The following is a 22,942-nucleotide window of genomic DNA, read 5'->3' on the forward strand; positions in this document are numbered from 1 at the left end:
AGTGGAGTGGGGTTGCCTTGTTAGTTAAGAATGAAATTAAATCTATGGTACTGAATGAACTAGGATCAGATGATGGGGAGTCTGTTTGGGTGGAGATGAGGAACCACAAAGGCAAAAAAACCATATGTACAGACCTCCCAGCAGTGGTCAGGACCAGGGGCGCAAGATGTACCAGGAACTGGATAGGGCATGTCAGAAAGGCAAGGTCACAGTGATCATGGGGAACTTCAATATGTAAATGGACTGAATGAACAATGTTGCTGGTGGATCCAAAGAAAGGGAATTCATGGAATGCTTACAGGATGGGTTTTTGGAACAGCTTGTGATGGAGCCCGCAAGGAAGCAGGCTGTTCTGGACTTAGTGCTCTGTAATGAGCCAGACTTTATGAAAAATCTTAAAGTAAGGGAATACCTTGGAGGCATTGATCATAATTGGTAGAGTTTAGTCTGCAATCTGAAAGAGAGAAGGCAAAATTGGATGTAATGGTGTTATAGTTAAATAAAGGTGCATGAGAGGGGCATGAGAAAGGAACTGATGAAAATTGACTGGAAGCAGAACCTAGTGGGGAAGACAATAGAGCAATAATGGCAGGAGTTTCTGGATGTAATTGAGAACATAGTGCAGAGGTTCATTCCAAAGAAAAGAAAGATTATCCAGGAGGGGGTTAGACAGCCATGGCTGACAAAAGACATCAAGAAATGTATCAGCGAAAAAGAGAGAGCCTATAAAGTGGCCAAGGGCATTGAGAAATCAGAAGATTGGAAAATCTATAAAAACAAACTGTGGATAACAAAGAGAGAAATAAGGAAGGAGAGAATCAAATATGAAGGTAAGCTAGCCAGTAATATTAGAAATGATAATAAATGTTTCTTTCAATATATAAGAAGCAAACGAGGGCAAATGTAGAAATTAGGCCGCTCTAAATTGATGCAGGAAGGCTAGTGCTGGGAGATAAAGAAATAGCTGAAGAACTTAATAAATACTTTGTGTCAGTCTTCACAGTGGAAGACGTGAGTAATATCCCAACAATTAAGGAGAGTCAGGGACAGAGTTGAGTGTGGTAGCCATTACAAAAGAGAAAATGCTAGAAAAGCAAAAAGGTCTAAAAGTTGAGAAATCTCTTGGCCCTGATGGGCTACATCCTAGAGTTCTGAGGGAGGTGGCTGAAGAAATAGTGGAGGCATTGGTTGTGATCTTTCAAAAATCACTGGAGTCATGGAAAGTCCCGGATGATTGGAAAGTTGCTGTTGTAACCCCCTTGTTCAAGAAAGGATCAAGACAAAAGATGGAAAATTATAGGCTGATTAGCCTAACCTTGGTTGTAGGTAAAATTCTAAAATCCATTGTTAAGGATGGGATTTCTAAGTTCTTGCTAGTGCAGGGTTGGATTAGAACAAGACAGCATGGATTTAGTAAGGGGAGGTCATGCCTGACAAACCTGTTAGAATTCTTTGAAGAGGTAACAAGTAGGTTAGACCAGGGAAACCCAGTAGATGTTATCTATCTAGACTTCCAAAAGGCTTTTGATAAGATGCCTCATGGGAGGCTGCTGAGTAAGGTGAGGGCCCATGGTGTATAAGGTGAGCTACTGACATGGATTGAGGATTGGCTGTCTGACAGAAGGCAGAGAGTTGGAATAAAAGGTTCTTTTTCGGAAAGGCAGTTTGTGACCAGTGGTGTCCCGCAGGGTTCAGTGTTGGAGCCGCAGCTGTTCACTTTATATATTAATGATCTGGATGAAGAGACTGGGGGTGTTCTGGCGAAGTTCGCCGATGATATGAAGTTAGGCAGACAGGCAGGTAGTACTGAGGAAGTGGGGAGGCTGCAGAAAGATTTAGACAGTTTCGGAGAGTGGTCCAGGAAATGACTGATGAAATTCAACGTGAGCAAATGCGAGGTCTTGCACTTCAAAAAAAATACAGGGACGGACTATTTACTAAATGGTGAGAAAATTCATAAAGCCAAAGTACAAAGGGATCTGGGAGTGCTCATCCAAGATTCTCTAAGGTTGACTTGCAGGTTGAGTCCGTGGTTCAGAAAGCAAATGTAATGTTGTAATTTATCTCGAGGGTTAGAACATAAAAGCAGCGATGTGTTACTGAGACTTCATAAAGCTCTAGTTAGGCCACATTTCGAATACTGTGTTCAATTTTGGGCCTCACACCTCAGGAAGGGCATACTGGCACTGGAGCGTGTCCAGTGGAGATTCACATGGATGATCCCTGGATTGGTAGGCCTAACATACAATGAATGGCTGAGGATCCTGAGACTGTATTCATTAGACTTTAGAAGGTTGAAGGGAGATCTGATAGAAACTTACAAAGTAATGCATGGCTTAGAAAGGGTGGATGCTGGGAATTTGTTTCTGTTAGTTGAGGAGACTAGGACCCGTGGGCACAGCCTTAGAATTAGAGGAAGTCAATCTAGAACGGAAATGAGGAGACATTTCTTCAACTGGAGAGAGGTGGGCCTGTGGAACACATTGCCACAGAGTGCAGTGGAGACCGGGACGTTAAATGTCTTCAAGGTAGATATTGCTAAATTCTTGATCTCACAAGGAATTAAGGGCTATGGGGAGAGTGCAGGTAAGTGGAGTTGAAATGCACATCAGCAATGATTGAATGGCGGAGTGGACTTGATGGGCCAAATGGCCTTATTTTCACTCCTATGCCTTATGGTCTTCATAGAAGGAAATAGGCTTTCTGTCTGGCTTGTAAGTGACTCCAGTCCCACACCAACATGGTTTGTTTTTAGCTACTTCCTGAAATAAAGTTGCATCAAACTGCTGGATTGCACTGATTCGGATCAATCATCACTTCCTTAAGGCAAGTAAAAACAAGCAAAAAAAATGCCAGTTTGGCCAGTGAAACCCACATCACAAAAATAATTTTGAAAATGGACGATGGATATTTGTTTCAATATTAATATAATTTAATCATTTTGGTACAATGACCAAGATTGAAAAAAGTATAGAAAAAGACAAAGGATATTTTTGAAAGTTATTTTCTTGTGATGCATTAATATCCTTCATAATGTGAAAAGAAAGTGAACCTAAGGATGTTAAGGAATCTGACAATTTAGAAATGCTGAAAAAGAATGAATTAGGTATGAAGCTATTTCCCACCACTGTGATGAAAACATTTGAACACTCAACACATTATAATTTTACAGTATGATGGGCTGAATGTTGCATTGGAGAGCTTTAGGGGACAAACTAGGCTGGCAAGAGTTTTCACCTGCCCCACTCTGACCAAAGCAAACTTTTCAGAGACAAGATCTTCAAATATTTGGAGCTGGTGCTTGACTGTGCACTGACTACAGCATTAGTGGTTCCAGCTTTTCTGCACAATCTGTTTTAAAAATAAAGTTTTAAACTTCTAAGTGCCTCTCAATCTTTCAGCAATAATGGGACGAAGGGTCAAAGAGGCATCTTTTGTGCAGAATCTTCATTTTTCTTTGAACTCTGAAGACATTAAATTTGTTTCTGTTCTCATGAAAAAGTTGGCAGGAGGTCATTGCAGCTATTGTAACCTGTCAGATCAATTTATATTTCAGCTAGAAATTGGTACAGCGAAGATATTGGAATACTTACCCTGTGATGTCAGATGATTCAAGTTATCATTTCCAATCCAGTATTCTCCATTGGCAGATTGAAAGTTTCCAAAACCTTCTTTGTAATCAGACCAGACTCTTGATTTAATAAAAGAAGCAATCTATTATATTTCATTTTTTTTTAGAATTAAATACAAAAGCATGTATAAGAAAAAAGTAACCAGGAATGGAAGCCATTGATGAATATCTCATCTGAGGATACTTTCAAACAGGATTAATTGGTTTCTACATGCTCAGGACCATAAACCATACCTCATGTAAATTGGGAAAAATGATTTAGTACAAAGCACAATTACATATCCAACTGCTGATAAGCTCAACAATATGAGCTGTCATTAATGGTCTTGGATTTCTTCAAGCTTAACAAGAATATGCATGTATTATTAATTTGATGTGAGCACATCCACTATGAAATATACACCAACGTTCATTATTAATCATCCTGAATATCTATAATTCATTAGAAATGGAAACACCTTATCAATTGAATAATTATGTTTAAAAGTAACCTTCTAGAAGTTATAAACACAATTTTTAAAATGAATCATAGGCTTGGGAACGTAAATTCCGAAGGGAGGTAGGAATTTAAGGAAGAAACACTTCTGCTGGGACTTTGGACTGTTCACAATTCTGGGCTATTTACATTGCCCCTATCATTTCTCCTGGCAGAGGTGGTGGGGGTTGGGCAGAGTGTGACAAGTAGTTATCTTCAAGAGTGCTGTGGTGTTGTGTTGCAAGGGGCTTCATTAGCGGCAATGATTAACACTTTCAGAAGAAATAAAGGAGCCAAATATAATTTGAGGTGTCACCTATTTGACGTACAAGAATATTTCAGCATTCAATAAAAATTAATCAGTAAAAAATATTGGAAAAAAATGAACTTCTATTTATTCATTTCTTCTGGTTTTCAATGTTAGAAGAAGTTATCTAGAAGCATTAGATTGTGCCACTAGGGTGAGCAAGCTGATTCAAATATATAGGTACAATTATTAAACTGGGCTGATGTTTTCACATCAATTTATACTTCAAAGTAAATAAAGTAATTAATACCAGTGCATTTAAAAATGTCAATACACCCAGAAAAGGGGATTTTGATTGGCCTTTTTGAGTTTTGCCATTCTAAGGACTAAACAAGATTCACAGGCAGATTAAGCAATCAGATGTGTACAGTCATCTGTTTTTATTGAATTGTTCCGTCAATGTAAGTAATATATATTTCACTGGCTGAAACCACACCCTTTACTACATATATTAAGATGTATATTTTCACTGGGACTGAGTTGATAGCTCACAATGGTCTGCATGTTCCTTTATTTCTAATCTTCTAATATTTCTAATCTCTATTATGTGTAATTTCCTGTTTCAGAGGCACCTTTTTTTTTAAATAGCCTTATCTTTACAGAATGTGGAACTGTTGGCTTGGAGAACGTGGTGATGACAGTGAACTATCTTCCTGAACTTCTCCAGTCCATGTGGTAAAGTTGTTAGATATGATGTTCCAGGATTTTGACTCAGCAATCATAAAGGAATTGTACTATTCAAATGATGATCTGAGTTCAGCAGCATAAATTTGAATGGATTACTTTCAAAAAGCAACTGATAAAAATGGATGAATGATGTTCTTTAAGATCAAATCAGACAACATTTGTTTACTGTTCAACAAAGTTTTCTTCATTTGTTTCTGACTTTCAGTCATAAAGCACAAATCTCGTATCATACCGACAGGGTGGAAGTGAAATGTAATAATGTGACATGTTCTTTATTATTAAAAACTCTGATTATTTGGCAGAGGATTTTCCCATTGTGATATTTGCTGCAAGATCCACAGAAATTATATCTTTACGGAGGTTGTAATTATTTAATTGTTATACTTCAATGAAAAGTAATTTTGTGCATGTTAACAAGTGATTCTATGGGTTTTTTAAAATTACGCTCTCCTGCCAATATATTTGAAGTCAAGGTAGCTTGTAAAATACAGTTCATAGCCATGCCTTCTAATTGCCTGCCCAACCAGAACCTGAGATATTGTACAGGGCTTGTGGGTGCATCAGCCATTTTATGGTTAACTCATGGCCAATTAAGTGCCTCATCCCACTCCCATTGTTCTTTACTCGTGGCAGGAGGAAATCCAATCTAACCGCTTTCATTGCATGGCTGGTGTTGGACAAGGAAATCCTTTGGGGATTGCATGTAACCACCTCCCCTACTTAATACGCCACCTCCAGGCCTTTCAAACTGAGTTCCCTATCCTCCTCATCCCTTTGGATCTGCCACCTTCTCCCTAGCGATACCAGCAATTTTGTAGCCCAGCTTGCATTAGCTCCAGTTCTTCATGCAGTAATCCTATAATTGATGGACCTTTCGTGCTGACCAAGTAAAATTTCAACTCTGGGAAAAGGCTTCTTCCAGATGACAAACATTAAATGTCTACAGGGCAGCTACCTCTCTGTGTGAGAACGTTCTGTAATTATGTTTCGTCAGTCAGAAGACCCCTGTCTGACTTTTCAGAGCAGGTTTCTGTCACAAGGGACCCCATAAAATCCAGCCCTACATTTTGAGTACCAAATTTTAGTGTCAATTAAATTTTCAGTAAACTTCAAATGCTTACATCCTTTCACAAAAACAGTTGTAATTTGTTCAAGAGCAAACCAACACATTGTACGTCAAAGCAACACATTGTAAGAAAAATTGTACTCCTATGAACTATGAAAGATTCAGCTCATTTAGCAACATAAAAATATTAACTTCTGAGAACAGCAACATCAGGTTGAAATTTTGATGGAAAATTGAATGACCATATTATGGAAAGAATTCTGAAAGTTTCTACCAAAACAAGGGTCAATGATATGTGAGCGTTTTCTAAAGGATAGACTCAGCAGGATTATAAGCATTGTCCCCTGCTCATTGAATGCAGTGTACAGCTGCACATTTAGTACTTAATTATTGTTTTGAAATCTTTTTCTCAACAGATTAATTCATTCAAAATACATTCAAGATGTGTTATGTAACATTTAAAATTAGACCAAACCTGTCGAAGTTTTCACTGCCATCAGTCCGTCTTTGGATGACTGTCCAGCCACCACCATCTCTCATATCACAGTATACCTTGAAGCTTGTGGGTGATGACAATGGTTGAATTCTATAAAACATACTCTGTCTATTTCCATTGTTGTAGATCTCTGCACAGTCTTTATGGAAAATAAAATTTCAGAATTTTATCAGTTCGCATTACTCCTGAGGAGGAGGTTGAAGGATAGAAGAATGAGTGTAGGGGAACAGGGAGAAGGATAGAAAATAGGCAACATGAAAGACAATTAGAACAGATGCAGTTGGTAAAAAAAAACACAGTGAAGAGGTGGCAAGAGCAAAGAAAATCTTCCAGTAGGAGAATTAGATACGATTCATTCCTGAGAGGGAAGTAATAATCTATTTTAATCACAACTCCATTGAGGATAACCTGCAAAGGGTTATGGCTGTTTAGGGTGTGAACCTGACTACAGTGGTTTGGGATAATACATGCTCAAAAGCCTAAGTAGCTTATTATTTTCTTTAATCATAAATGAGATAAGGGCAAATAAATGAACTTTTTTTAAAAAAAGTTATTCTTTCACAGGGTATGGGCAAGACCATTAAGGCCAGCATTGTTGCCCATGACTAATCACCCTTGAACTAAGTGACTTGCTGGTGCCATATCAGGGGCCAGTTAAGGGTCAATGACATGTAGGCCAGATCAGGTAGGGATGGGAAGCCTCCTTTCCTGAAGGACGTTTGTGAATCAAATGGGTTTTTACACCAGTGATAGTAATCGTAATCACAAAACTGCAATTAGCTTTTTAATCCATATTTCATGAAATGAATTTAAATTTCACCATTTCCCATTCCCTATACTTCTGGATTTCTTGTGTAACAGTACACAGTGTCATTAGAGAAAGAGAGTTCCAGAATTTTTACCCAGCGATAATGAAGATACGGTGATATGATTCGTAGTCTGGATGGTGTATGGTTTCGAGGAGAACTTATAATTGATGATGTTCACATGCATTTGCTGCCTTTATCCCTCTTGGTGGTACAGGTTATGCATTGGAAGATATACTTGAAGACGTGTTGGTGAGATGTTGTAGATCATGTACACTGCAGTCACTGTCTTCCATGGTACAGGGAATTAATGTTTAAGGTTGTAAATGGAATGCCAATAAAGCAGTCTGATTTCTCTTCATTAGCAACTTGAGTGTTGATGGAGCTGTAGTCATGGAGGCAAGTGGAGAGTAACACATTCCTGACTTGTGCCTTGTAGGTAGTCTTGCTGCATGTGGGCTAAACTGTTTCAGTATCTGAGGAATTGCGAATGATATCAAACAATGTACTATCAACAGGAGAAACTCTCAATTCTGACCTTCTGATGGGCAGAAGGTCATTGGTAAAGGAGTTGCAAATGCTGGGACTTCTCCCAAGGACTCCTGCAGAGAAGCCCTGGTGCTGAGATGATTAACCTTCAACAATTACAACCATCTTCTTTTGTGTTAGGTATAACGACAATCAGTCAAGAGTTCTGCTCAAAACCCCATTGACTTCAAATTTGCGAGAGATCCTAACTGCTATAATTGGTCAAAAGTCAAAAGATGTCATTTGAACCCACCTTTGGAGTTTAATCTTCACCAAAGCTCTTATAAGGTCACCTTGATGGAATCCAGACCAAACTTCATTGAGCAACATTAATGATGAGTAAGCACCAGTTTATAGCAATGGCAGAGACAGAAATCATGGGATCTGGTGCTTCTTCTATTTCCAGGCGCCTTGGATCTCTCCCATATTGGTCCCCTTTAATCCTTAACAACTTCTGTGATGCACCATGTTTTGGATCTAATAGAATACAGTCATGTAACAGCGTAGGAAGCTCTTTAACCCACCAAGACTTCCATAGTTCTTTCAAAGAGAAATTCAGTTAATCTCACGACTACCTTGTTCCATTTATTTTTAATTTCCTCTTCTGCAAATATTCATCACAATTCCTTTTATAACACTCATTGAAACTGTAATTATCACAATAGTTGGAAGGTGTGTATTCTAAATTCTAACCAATGCTTCTGTAAAATCTCTTCCATCTATTTCATTTGGTTCATTTCTCAATAAATGTAAATAAATTGAATCTGGGCCATCTGATTATCGATCCATCACCCATTCGAAATGCTGTCTACTCTGTACTGTCATAATTTCATATGTCTCCAGCAAATCTACACAGACCTCTTGGCCCTCGGAAGAACCAACTCAGCTTCTCTGTAATCTCTATTCCTGTAGGCATTCTAGTAGATCTCTTCTGAATTCTGTATAGAGCCATAACATTCTCCCAGTGCCTCAAATTGGATTCCACAGTCACAGTGGAGTCGAACTGTTTATATAAGGTCAGCAAAACGTCTTTACTTTTTCACTCCAAGCTTTTATTTATAATGTTAAAAATCACACATGCTCAGTGACTTCCACCACCCCTACTGCCATGGTCACCACCACTTCCGCCCCCATCAGCGCTACTCACCTGCATTCTGCTGACATGCCCCTCACAGACCCCACTGTCACTATCCCCACCCCCCAGAACCTCGAGCGGAACATTACCCCTGCTCATGACTCCACCCCCATTCCCCCCACCATCACACCCACTCCAGTTACAGGTTCCGCCCCCAATCCCAGCTCTACACCCACATCAGATCCTAGCTCCCAGCCCTGCCGAGTTTTCACCATCCCCCCAGATCTCCCCCTCACTGAGGACGAACGATCAGTCCTCAGCAAAGGACTCACCTTCATTCCCCTCCGTCCACGCATCAATGAATTTAATACACGCCATGACGTCGAACAATTCTTCTGTCGCCTCCGCCTCCGAGCTTACTTTCACAATCAGGACTCCCGCCCACCTTCCGAGGACGCCTTCGCCCACCTCCAACACACTGCATCCACCTGGACACCCCGCGCTGGCCTATTACCTGCCCTCGACCTCTTCATTTCCAACAGCCGCTGGGACATTAACCACCTCAACCTGTCTACCTCCCTCCCCCACTCACAACGCGCAGCCCTCCAATCCCTCTGCTCCAATCCCAACATCACCATCAAGCCAGCAGATAAAGGGGGCGCAGTGGTAGTCTGGCGCACTGACCTCTACACCGCTGAAGCCAAACGTCAACTCGAGGACACCTCTTCCTACTGCTCCCTCGACCATGACCCCACCCCCCATCACCAAACCATCATCTCCCAGACCATACAGAACCTCATCACCTCAGGAGATCTCCCACCCACAGCTTCCAACCTCATAGTCCGGGAACCCCACACTGCCCGGTTCTACCTCCTTCCCAAGATCCACAAGCCTGACCACCCTGGCCGACCCATTGTCTCAGCATGCTCCTGCCCCACTGAACTCATCTCTACCTACTTCAACACTGTCCTATCCCCCCTAGTCCAGGAACTCCCCACATACGTTCGAGACACCACCCACGCCCTCCACCTCCTCCAAGACTTCCGTTTCCCCAGCCCCCAACGCCTCATCTTCACCATGGATATCCAATCCCTCTACACCTCCATCCACCATGACCAGGGCCTCCAAGCCCTCCGTTTTTTCCTCTCCAGACGTCCCCAACAGTACCCTTCCACCGACACTCTCATTCGTTTGGTCGAACTGGTCCTCACCCTTAACAATTTCTCCTTTGAATCCTCCCACTTCCTCCTGACCAAAGGGGTAGCCATGGGCACACGTATGGGCCCCAGCTATGCCTGTCTCTTTGTTGGCTACGTAGAGCAGTTGATCTTCCGTAATTACACCGACACCACTCCCCACCTCTTCCTCCGCTACATTGAACCTCCCGCGAGGAGGTTGAGCAATTCATCAACTTCACCAACACATTCCACCCTGACCTTAAATTTCCCTGGACCATCTCTGACACCTCCCTCCCCTTCCTGGACCTCCTTTTCCATTAATGACAACCGACTTGACACTGACATTTTTTACAAACCCACCGACTCCCACAGTTACCTGGATTACACCTCTCCCACCCTACCTCTTGCAAAAATGCCATCCCGTATTCCCAATTCCTCCGCCTCCGCTGGATCTGCTCCCAGGAGGACCAGTTCCACCACAGAACACACCAGATGGCCTCCTTCTTTAGAGACCGCAATTTCCCTTCCCACGTGGTTAAAGATGCCCTCCAACGCATCTCGTCTACATCCTGCACCTCCGTCCTAAGACCCCACCCCTCCAACCGTAACGAGGACGGAACGCCTTCCACCATACCAACCTTCGCATAAACCAAATTATCCGCCGACATTTCCGCCACCTCCAAACAGACCCCACCACCAGGGATATATTTCTCTCCCCACCCCTTTCCGCCTTCCACAAAGACCGTTCCCTCCACGACTACCTGGTCAGGTCCACTCCCCCCTACAACCCACCCTCCCATCCTGGCACTTTCCCCTGCCACTGCAGGAACTGTAAAACCTGCGCCCACACCTCCTCCCTCACCTCTATCCAAGGCCCTAAAGGAGCCTTCCACATCCAAAATTTTACTTGCACATCCACTAATATCATTTATTGTATCCGTTGCTCCCGATGCGGTCTCCTCTACATTGGGGAGACAGGGTGCCTCCTAGCAGAGCGCTTTAGGGAACATTTCCGGGACACCCGCACCAATCAACCAAACCACCCCGTGGCCCAACATTTCAACTCCCCCTCCCACTCTGCTGAGGACATGGAGATCCTGGGCCTCCTTCACCGCCGCTCCCTCACCACCAGACGCTTGGAGGAAGAACGCCTCATCTTCCGCCTCAGAACACTTCAACCCCAGGGCATCAATGTGGACTTCAACAGTTTCCTCATTTCCCCTTCCCCCACCTCACCCTAGTTCTAAACTTCCAGCTCAGCACTGTCCCCATGTCTTGTCTGGGCTTGTCCTACCTGCCTATCTCCTTTTCCACCCTCACTCCACCCTCTCCTCCCTGACCTATCACCTTCATCCCCTCCCCCACTCACCCATTGTACTCTATGCTACTTTCTCCCCACCCCTACCCTCCTCTAGCTTATCTCTCCACACCTCAGGCTCACTGCCTTTATTCCTGATGAAAGGCTTTTTGCCCGAAACGTCGATTTCGAAGCTCCTTGGATGGTGCCTGAACTGCTGTGCTCTTCCAGCACCACTAATCCAGAATATAGTCCAACAGGTTCAATTGGAAGTACACTAGCTTTCGGAGCAACGCTCCTTCATCAGGTGATTGTATGATCATTTCCAACGTGTGATCATGTTGTGTGATCATTTATTTATAATTATTTAGAGATGCCAGTGTTAGACTGGGGTGTATAAAGTTAAAAATCACACAACACCAGGTTATAGTTCAACAGGTTTAATTGGAAGCAGTAGCTTTTGGAGCGCTGCTCCTTCATCAGGTAGTTGTAGCGTATAAGATTGTAAGACATAGAACTTGTAGCAGAAGTTTACAATGTCATGGAACTGAAAGCATATATTGAAAAAGACCTGGATTGTTTGTTAAGTCTCTCATCTGATAGAATGATCATGTTGGTTTCAGTTCTTTCATATGTAAATCGCAAAACCTTTTTAAAAAGTAATATTCTGAAGTGAACTTTAACAATTGGTGTTATGTTGGCCCAGATAATGTATTGAAGGTGTGAACTTCCCTGTGTGAGAGTGTCTGTGCCACAATGGTCAGACTGATTCTAATCTAAAAAATGGATTTACAGAATCTTACATGGATTCATGGACACAAACTCCTACACATACACTCCGACACACACAAACTCCTACACACTGACACACCGACACACACACACTCCTGTACACACACATACACACACTCCTACCGACACACACTCATGCAGACCCTCATACATCCCACACTTACACACGCACCCTCTCACAGATTTATACCCCTTTATAAATCTGTATATGTGAGTGATTACACTCACATATACACACTCTCCCACAGACACCCATAACCTCCCCCCACCCCGACATACACACACACACATATATATATAAGTTTGTGGGGTGAATCTGCAGAATGACATTTTACTTTGCTGAAAAACTGCATGAATACATGCAAGATTTTGTAAATCCATTTTTTATATTAGAATCAGTCTGACCATTGTGACACAGACAGCCTCACAGGGAGCTAACACCTTCAATACCTTAGAGGTAAAAACAATGACTGCAGATGCTGGAAATCAGATTCTGGATTAGTGGTGTTGGAAGAGCACAGCAGTTCAGGCAGCAACCAAGTAGCTGCTTTCTCCCCACCCCCACCCTCCTCTAGCTTATTTCTCCACGCTTCAGACTCACTGCCTTTATTCCTGATGAAGGGCTTTTGCCTGAAACGTCGATTTCGAAGCTACTTGGTTGCTGCCTGAACTGCTGTGCTCTTCCAGCACCACTAATCCAGAATCTGATTTCCAGCATCTGCAGTCATTGTTTTTACCTCATTGATTTTAACCCTACTGCGAATCCTCTTGCAAGGATGCCTGCCTTGAAGATGTTTTCCTCCTCTCTCTACAAGAATCTCAGGGAGTCCCTCTCCCACTGCAACTCCCAGGTCATTTCCTCTGCCCTGAAGCTCTTACTCTATGCTGCTTTCTCCCCACCCCCACCCTCCTCTCGCTTATCTCTCCACGCTTCAGGCTCACTGCCTTTATTCCTGATGAAGGGCTTTTGCCCGAAATGTCGATTTCGAAGCTACTTGGATGCTGCCTGAACTGCTGTGCTCTTCCAGCACCACTAATCCAGAACCTTCAATACCTTATCTAGGCCGACATGACACCAATTGTTTAAGTTCACTTAAGAATGTAACTTTTAAGAAAGTTTTGGGATTTAGATATGAAAGAACTGAATCCAACATGGTCATTCTAACAAATGAGAGACTTAACAAGCAATCAAGGTCTTTTTCAATATATAATTTCAGTTACACCACACTGTAAACTTTGGTTATAAATTCTGTTCCTTACAATCTTATACTCCACAACCACCTGATGAAGGAGCAGTGTCCGAAAGCTAGTGCTTCCAACTAAACCTGTGGAACTATAACCTGGTGTTGCGTGATTTTTAACTTTATTTATAATTCCCATTGAAAGTTCAGGATTTTGTAGGACCTACTTCACCATCTTTTTGTTAGACAATTGCACACATGGTCATTTATATTATGCAATCAATTTTTTGAATGTGGCTTTTTGCAGAATCATATTTTACGAGGGCTCTTTGTGAGATTTTTCTTATAATTTGCGAGGCTACTTCTTACTTACAGGTGCTTATGTCTCATGAATTCATTTATTTGGTGATGCAGTTAGATAATAACAATATTTTCTGTACTTGACTCACACTTAGAACAATAACACACAAAGAAGGCAGTGATTTTCTAGACAAGAGTGTTTAAATTGGCAAAGAGAACAGGCATAATTTTGCAATAAAAGTATTTTTGTTAAAACAACTCACAGACACTTTTGCACAAATAAAACCATCACCCTTAACACTGCTTCTGCAAACTGGTGAGGTCATAACTAAAGCTGCTCCATCACATATCCCAAACGTTGGAATATTTTAACCAGGCAATTGCAATCTTTTTTACTGCATCTCATGTCTTAACCATAGAATTAAATTTAATAAATAACAGAGCTAATTAAAATAGCATCCAATAAATATTACCCAAATATTATCTCCTGATCTTATGCTGTTTAGAGATTCCACTTTTATTTTTCAAGCAGTTAATTACTTTAGTGATTTTAAGCCTTTCTGGCTCCTAGGTAGTTGAGTGTTCCATTACTGATTGTTCTTTCTTTGCAGCCTCCTCTTCTGCCCACCCTTTTCCAGCTTCCTTCTTCCCCTTCCCCCAGCACATAACAGTCTCCTTCTTCGCTCCTACATGACAGCTTCCTTCTTCTCCTTTTCCCAACAGCCTCCTCCTTTCTTTCCATCCACCACCCCTTGAAGTCTCCTCCTTCCACCCCTGTACAGATGTTCCCTGTGAACTCAGCTAACAGCAAACTCCCAGTACCAGATCCATATACAGCACCCTAAGGCCCACGCCAATAACAGAAAATCCAGTGATTTGCTCATCATGATAATTTACCTTCCGGGTTGCTACTGTAATTGTAAGCTGGTTCTGTCTCATGTGAGCCTAGCAGTAATAAATGTGGGAGATAGATGAACTCTGATAGGAAGAGCATGAGAGATACAGAATCTTTGATGAGAAGAGAAACTCCTCACAAATTTTGTTCTTCTGGTGAGCAGGGATGACCTTGTTCTGACTGGTTGAGCATAGATCCTCTTGAAGTATTGACCTTGGTGGTTGACACATTGTGCACCCCCTTTCTTGAAGCCTGGCTAATTACAGTATTAATTACACTAGTCAGCACTTTGCTGGTGATCAGAAAAGGACTGATGGGATGGTAATTTTCTGGATTTGATGGGTCCTCCTTTTTGTAGACAGAAAACCTAACTAGGCAACTTTTCACATTGTCAGGTAGATTGCTGTGTTGTAGTTGCACTGGAACAGCTTGGCTCAGGGCACAGCTAATTCTGAAGTTCTGCAATGTTTCTTACCACAGCTCGGATGCTGTTGGCTCCCATGACCATTGCAATATCCAATGTCCTCCATCATTTCTTAATTTACATAAAGTCAATCAAATTGTTTAAAGACTGACATCTGAAATGAGTGAGATCTCCTGTTGATGCTGGGATGGAATGTCTATCTGACACTCTTCGAGGTAAATGGTTCCAAGGCTTTAGTCTTGTCCTTTGCACTGATGGGCTCCCCCTTCATTTAGAATGGGATGTTTTTGGCAACTCTTCCTCCTCTGGTTAGTTAACTGTTCACCACCAGTCTCAATTGAATGTGGTTGAACTGTAGAATTTTGATTTATTTCAGGATTTTGTTTGTGTGCTGCTTTCGCTGTTCAGCATACATGTAATCCTGTGTAGTGGCTTTTACTGATGCTTCTCCTGATATGCTTTACTACAGTTCTCATTGAAACCAGGGTTGATCCCATGGTTAGGTGATGATGCAACGGAATTTTTGACCCAATAATCGTGAAGAACTGAAACGTTCAATGTGATGTCATCAGTGTGAAGACAGGGGCTTTGACTGCTCAAGAACGGTGTTGTCGTCATTACTTTCATGTCTGTCATGAATATAGATGGGCAGATTGGTGAAGGGGAGGACAGCAGATTTTTCCTTCCTGCCTGCTGCTGGCCTGAATTCTGGCAGGTATGTCTTTCAGAACTTGGCCAGTACAGTCAGTCATGATGTTATGTTTATTGTCCTTCCAATGGTGTTTAACATGATGAGAATCAGCAGTAAGTACATGTGACCATACAAAGTGGGAGCAGAATGAGACCCTCAAGCTTGTTCTGGCACTTAATTACACCATTTAATTTTCAAATGCCACATTCCATCTGCCCCAATATCCTTCTTTCCCTTTCCGAACAGGAATCAATCTAACTCGGCCTTAAAAATATTTTATTTTATGACCCTCTCTTCACCACATTCTGAGGCAGAGAATTCTGAAGTTGCACAATCCTCTGAGAGAAAAATATTCTACTCTCATGTGGCCTGAGAAGGGGACCCCTAATTTTAAAACAATGCTTCAGGACTCACCCACAAGAGAAAACATCTTTCCATATCCACCTTGTCAAGACGATTCAGGATCTTATACATTTAAAAGAAGTCATCTCTCCTTCTTCTAAAATCCAGTAGAAATAACACCAGTCTGTCCAACCAATCCTCATAAGACAAACCACTTAATCCAGGTATCAATCTGGTAAACTTCTTTGAAATTGTTTCCTATGTATTAACATCTTTCCTTAAATAAGGCGAATAAAATGCCACAAAGTATTTTAGATATAACTTTACCGATGCCCTGTATTATTGAAGCATAACATTCTCACAATTATGTTAAGTTTCTCTTGTACTGAAGGATAGCATCCCATTCACCTTTTTGTAACATGCTGTACCTGCATGCTAATTTTTTTGTGATTTGGGCATAAGAACATCTAAATTCCTCTGCATCTCAGAATTCAGCAGTAACTCTCAATTTAAATAGTGACTTGGTTCTCAGTTTTCCAACCAAATTAAACAACTTCACATTTTCCCACATTGTATTCCACCTACCAGATTCTTGCCCACTCAATCTATCTGTGTTGGTCTGAAACTACTTCTTCAAGGGGCAACGGGCAGGTGTTTGCATTTGCTATTGTTGGTGCATAGTTTGATGATAGGTGGTCCATATAACTTTACTCTCCTTATTTGACTTTTCTGTCACAGTTTGATGTGAATTGTCTTGCTAGCCAATTTCAAAGGATGACTGAGAATCCAATATATTGTGAGTCTGGAGTACACTGGTTATGCAATGATCCCAGACTTTCATTCCAACCATTTAATAGTTTCATGATCATCATTAGGAGTCTTTTTTATTCCAGATGGAGTAATTGATTAAATTTGAATTCCATGAACTCCTGTACTGTCTTTGATGTAATATTCTGGGACATTGGGATTACTAGTCTTAGTAACACTATCATTACACTACCATTGCTACATGTGACCTTAGACCTGATACCTTGTAGCATTCAATATTTAATATTTCTCTACAATTGGCATGAAATTTTATTTATATATGCGTTGAATTTTTATTGCTATGTCAAAAGCTTTAAATCCAGTCTCCATGTCTCTTACAAGCAAGATGTTACTTAGATATTGGAGGATCTTAGAAATAATTTTTGGCTAGCATGGTGGGAAAAATGCAATCTGACTTGTATTAAGAATATCCAGTGGGAAGGTTTTCATTCTTTCAACTTACAGCAGTTTGCAGGTTAACATTTGGAAACAGAGAAACATTGACCAATTGCATTTGTCTGTTGCAAAAGAGGTCTCAGGCAACTCCTACATTCCAGCTCTTGGTCTGTAGCTTTGAACCTTACAGCATATTAAAGCAGTTCTTAAAAAAAAGTGTTTTTGCTATCACAATCCCTCAGGCATTAAGTTCCAGACTTCACAATCATCTTGGTTTTTTTTCCCCAATTCTTCAATTCCCTTTCAACCTTCACTATGCCTCCCATTATTAACCACTTTGCTAAGGAGAATTGATCATTCCAATCCAGTCTCTCCAGGCTGATCAGAATTTTATTCACCTCTCAGTCTCCACTTCTCCAAAGAAAACATCTGCAGCCTAAGCAAGCTACCATTCTCCAGGCTTGGCAATTTATTATAAATTGTGCAGAGAAAACAGAGCTAATATTTCAGATCCAGTGACTCTTCTTCAGAAGGTTAACCATGCTTTCTCTCCACAGATGCTGCCAGACTGGCTGAATTTTCCTGGCAATTTCTGTTTTTGATTCTGATTTCCAGTATCTGCACTTCTTTTTTTTTCATTATAAATTTCTTCTGTGATTATATCCTTTCTGTAATGTGCGCGACCTTTGCTGAATGCAGTCCTCTAGCTCTAATATACTAGTGATTATTACAAACACAACATAACCACCTTGTTCTGGTATGTCTCAGCTCATAATAAACAATATCCCTTATGCCTTAACTAACTTATACTGTTAACTGTTCTGTTCTGCTGCCATGTGTAACAGGCATATGTTCATTCATAAATAGACTTACCTGACTAAGAGTTTCAATAAACTTTGAAAGAAAATGTATTTATTTCTTCAATCTTAATATAATTTAAGTAGATGATCCAACGAAATGTTAAACTGGTTGCTAATTCTGTACCCAAATGTTACTAAACTGATGATGAACTCGATGTAAAACATCCTGGTATTCTCATTAGTTATCTGACTGCTTTGTGCATTTTGTAGTATGTTTCTGTTTGCTTATTTTCAAAGTTTCTATTTCTTTTAAAATCACAGTGACTTTAAGCTTTTTGTGTCATCCTGGTGACTACCAACATAACTTCATGCTTATAGAATCTTCGGGTTAAAACTAAATTAAATGTGACCTGCAAAGAGATTTCTTCCTCTGAGATCATTCGTAGCATCATCTTCTGAAGCACCAGTGTCATGCACATTTTCCCTTTCACTTAAGAGCCGCTGAATCTGTAGTTGCTGCTGTTTAATCTGTAATTCCAGAGCTTTCACTTGAGCTCTCAGTCGTTCTTGTTCCTGTTGACAGTCAACTGGTGCCTATGGAATCAAACAAGCTCTTCAGAATATATACCTTCAAAACAATCCCCCAAGAAAATTGTGAGGTATTTCTATGGTCAAATTGTCCTAGGAAATTATCAAGTAGATGGAGACAAACATATTCTGGATGGTGAAGGGCTTTTGCCCGAAACGTTGATTTCGCTGCTCGTTGGATGCTGCCTGAACTGCTGTGCTCTTCCAGCACCACTAATCCAGAACCTAGAATGTTGTCTACTCCTTTTAAATCAAAGGCCAGCTTTCTTGCAGTAAATTCCTACCATCACCAGATGTTTGCACTAGTTTATACTACCAAATCAGTGAACTTTTACAGAAGTAACAGTGCTGACATATCAAGAGTAGACCATGCTGACATCTGAGAACATAAGCGGTGCCACATCACATCACAGGTATGTGTAGATGTGTGCTGCAAAATATGTTCACTTCTCATTGCAAAGTTGAAATTTGAAAGTGCCAGAAAGGACAACAATTTTTTGTCATTTTTTTCCTTCAGTTTTAATTTTGAGACAGATATAAGCAAAGTGATTTGCACGGCTATGATTATCTAACATTTTGTAATTCTGAATCTTGAATTGATTAAAATATTAGTTCAAAGATGATAAATGCAAAAAAAGTGAATATTTTAGATATTTCTTTAAATTGTCTATAATACTGCATTTAAATTTAATATTAAACAGCTGTAAACCTCGCTAACTTTGCAAAGTTCTCCCTCTGTAATTACATGGGTTCCCGGGATAACAGGAAAAGTCGAATTGAGGTGAGAATCATTGGGGAATCTTTCTAATTTACATTGACCATTCCTTTGCTGGTACGTATGGCTGAGGAAACTAAATTTTTAAAAGAATAGGGCATTGCCAGAATCAGTGTACTAAACTTCAAATCCCACTCAACTCTTAAGATATCATGCATGCATTTTTCTGTCAAAATAGCAGCCTGGGGTAAACAAAACAGCGACGTAAGCGGAAACCAAATTGGTTCCCTTCAGCGACGTACTGATCCCTAAAAGCGAAATTGACACTTGTACAGCTCTTTATCCCCAAAGTACTTAAAATTCCTCAACAAGTTCTCTTGTCAGCACCGCTTCTGCAAGCAGTAAGCTATCGGGAGTGTGTATAAGAAGTGCAAAGTTCACGTAAATTGTGAGATGGGAAAAGGATGGGGGGATATGGGCGGTGTAGGAAGGGCCGAGGTCAGAAATACAATAGAAAACATCTGGCAGGTTTTTTTTCATTCACATTCTCTCTTCCTGTGTTGTGGGAAGGTTTTCCAACGCAACCGCGATTTTGTATTATAGACGTTCTATGAACTAACCAATAAATACAATAAATAACTTGCGAGAGGTGTACTTTGCGTTCCGATTGCAATGCTTGAATTTGAAGTCTCTTGGAAAAAGAGAAATGTAGCACGCACACCCACTTCCCATCACATTGTGCTCACTTACCGCGCGGCTGCAGTCCTGCAACAAGATACAGACCAAGAGGGAACACGCACAAACCAAGACTCGCTGCATTTTGGAACTTCTGCGAGTAAACACAACATTAAGAGAGAAATATATTAGCCCCAGATCAACATTATCACGAGACGAAGATTTCAACATTATGAAATGGAAGCAATCAAAATATCCTGAATATCTATTCAAAGAACAAAGATGTAACACTTACTTCGTTCTGAGAATGGGAGTAACAGAACTCCTCCTGTGAGCTCCAAGGCGCGGGGACGTGAAGAGTTTTAGCTTCAGCTGCTTTCAGTGTTTTTGATTTTATCTCTGGTGACTCAGTGGGCAGGAATCTTTTCCAAGACCGTTGTCAGAAGAAAACACGGATCAGCAAAGCCAAGGAAACTCGAGGGTGACCACAAGGAAAACAGAATTAGGAACACATCCCAGTGCACAGATAGCTGGAGCTAATGAGATTGTTTTTTAGAAGAAAAAACCGCAATTTAGGTTTACACTTCATGCAATGAATTAAGACTTGGCAGTTTCTGCTAGGGGCCGTACTCTGTCCTTCACCAAATGGGATGGTGTTATCTTCTTTCGGAGGTAAACAGGGGAACATCTGTGACCAAATCATGACATTTAGAACAAAATTAAGAAATAGCTCAGTGCAGGAGAATGAAAATAAATAATTTTGAGGAATTTGTACCAATGAGGATTTTTAAAAGTGTATTTAACTCAATAACGGGCAGGGTCTCACTCTTGCCTTCTAATGGCTGACCAGGGCAGGGAACCTTCTCTGCCACAGTCAGGCACGAGCAATGATGTCAGAATGGTAACATGAACTTGTCCACCATCTTAGGATGAGATGACTGGGTTTGCAAACTGGCAGGCCAAACTTCTAACAATGCTTACAACTTCTTGTAAGAGTTCATGCAAGTTAGAGGGCTACAGAGAAGGGGCAGGAGAGTGGGACTAGCTGAGTAGCTGTTCTGGGAGCCAGTGCAGACGCAATGGCATCCTTCCATCCTGTTAAATTCCCTGATTCTATGATTCTTAGGAAAATCTGTAGAATGCGATACTGTCCATGCCTTCCTCCTTTACCACAAGTCAAGAGAGATTGTCCATCTCATCACTCTGCTAACCTGCCCCTAACCCTGTCAACTCTGACTCACCATCAACCCTGCTCTTTCTGAAAAAAAACCCACTCAAATTGCTGAGGCAAAGGGAAATTCACCACCACAAGTTGTGGTTCATGAAATAAATTACACACACTGTAAAAAATGTTGGGTATGAAAGAGAACAGTACAAAGAAATATGTTGGTTGTGCGATATGAATTACACAAAGAGAAGGTTTTATATAAATAGTATGGACATGCTTCCATTTATTATGGTACCTTACCTTCTTTTAATAACTTCAGCGGTAAGCTTCTTCTCCCAGCCAAGGCCCAGTGAAAAGTGGCTTCCAGCAACCCAGAGAGGCAGTATAGGCCTGGTGCCTGGTGGGGAGGTTTCCCAGTTGGTGGTCTTTTTGTGTGGTGATCTTATACAGGAAGGGTAGTCTTACCCTGGGGTAGAGGTATTCTTTGGCGGTTTCTGGGTATGCCAGCAGCTCATCTTGTAGGTCTAATGCTGGTGGGGAGGATTCATCTTGGCTTGGAGGTCTCGTTCTTCCTTCAGGCAGTTTCCAGTGGCCCAACATTGGAGGTCTAGACCCTGTATGGAGGTCTCATCTCAGTATGGCAGAGCAATCTTGGCATGGCGTAGCAGTCTTGGTCCAGCCCTGTGTGACAGTTTCAGCCTGGTTTTCCAGGGTACCCTGAACCCAGGAGCTATTAATTTATCTGTGATGAACTTTTACTATTCTTCTTATTGTTATTGACTTCTGTCATTAATTTAGGCACCATGGTAGAGTGACTTTTAAAACTTGTCACTGTACGTTTTGTGAAAATACACATGATAATAAATTGCTATATATTGAATTGCAAAGTCTATTCAATATAAATTATTACCAGGTTCCCCAGCTATCCCAATTTAGTATTATATTTATTTTTGTATTTATTTATAGCCTCTGCTCTTCCTATCGTTGTAACATTTCCACTTCTACAAATGCTCCACCTGGGTATCTAGACCTCTGCTTCTTTCAACCCTCATCTTATGAATGTCATCTCCATTTCAGGTAGCGCAGTGGCTCAGTGGTTCGCACTGCTGCCTCACATTACCAGGGACCCTGGTTCAATTCCTGCCTTGGGCAACTATCTTTGTGGAGTTTGCACATTTTCCTCGTGTCCGTCTGGGTTTACTCTGATTTCCTCCCACAATCCAATGACGTGCAAATCAGGTGAATTGGCTATACTAAATTGGCAAGTTGGGGTAAATATAGGGCAGGTTGTTCTTTGGAGGGTGAAGGGCCAGTTTCCATGCTGTTGGGAATCTAATCTCTTTGGAGACTTTGTCTTATCCATGAAATGTTAACCCTTTCTCTTTCCATAAATACTGCCTGACTTGCTGTGTATCTTCACCAAATTCTACTTTTATTTTAATTTTTAGGGCATCTTTTGGTCACCTTTACCAATAATGACTTCCATGGCTCAGCATTATTTTGTCTGATTACCTTTCAGTGGAGCATTTTTGTGTTGGTTGCAACAATAAAAGCATTTTATAAAGGTGACTTATTTTTATTGTCACCAAGGGAGAGGGATGGGGTCATATATTTGATCTTAT

General features: G+C 41.0%; 1 protein-coding gene across 1 annotated transcript in view; it reads right to left on the reverse strand.

The window, feature by feature from the left end:
• Positions 1 to 20,852, reverse strand: part of fgl1 (fibrinogen-like 1) — a 41,315-nt gene extending 20,463 nt beyond the window's left edge. Inside the window, exons 1-5 of the mRNA XM_072570287.1 lie at positions 20,448 to 20,852; positions 20,228 to 20,306; positions 18,585 to 18,768; positions 6,642 to 6,801; positions 3,594 to 3,691 (exon numbers count right to left, since the gene is read on the reverse strand). Of these exons, the coding sequence (XP_072426388.1) occupies positions 3,594 to 3,691; positions 6,642 to 6,801; positions 18,585 to 18,768; positions 20,228 to 20,296 (511 nt within the window). The 5' untranslated portion in view covers positions 20,297 to 20,306; positions 20,448 to 20,852. The remainder of the gene's footprint in view (positions 1 to 3,593; positions 3,692 to 6,641; positions 6,802 to 18,584; positions 18,769 to 20,227; positions 20,307 to 20,447) is intronic.
• Between the last annotated feature and the right edge of the window lie 2,090 nt (positions 20,853 to 22,942).

Source organism: Chiloscyllium punctatum, chromosome 1 (genome assembly GCF_047496795.1).
Source record: "Chiloscyllium punctatum isolate Juve2018m chromosome 1, sChiPun1.3, whole genome shotgun sequence".
Taxonomy (NCBI): domain Eukaryota; kingdom Metazoa; phylum Chordata; class Chondrichthyes; order Orectolobiformes; family Hemiscylliidae; genus Chiloscyllium; species Chiloscyllium punctatum.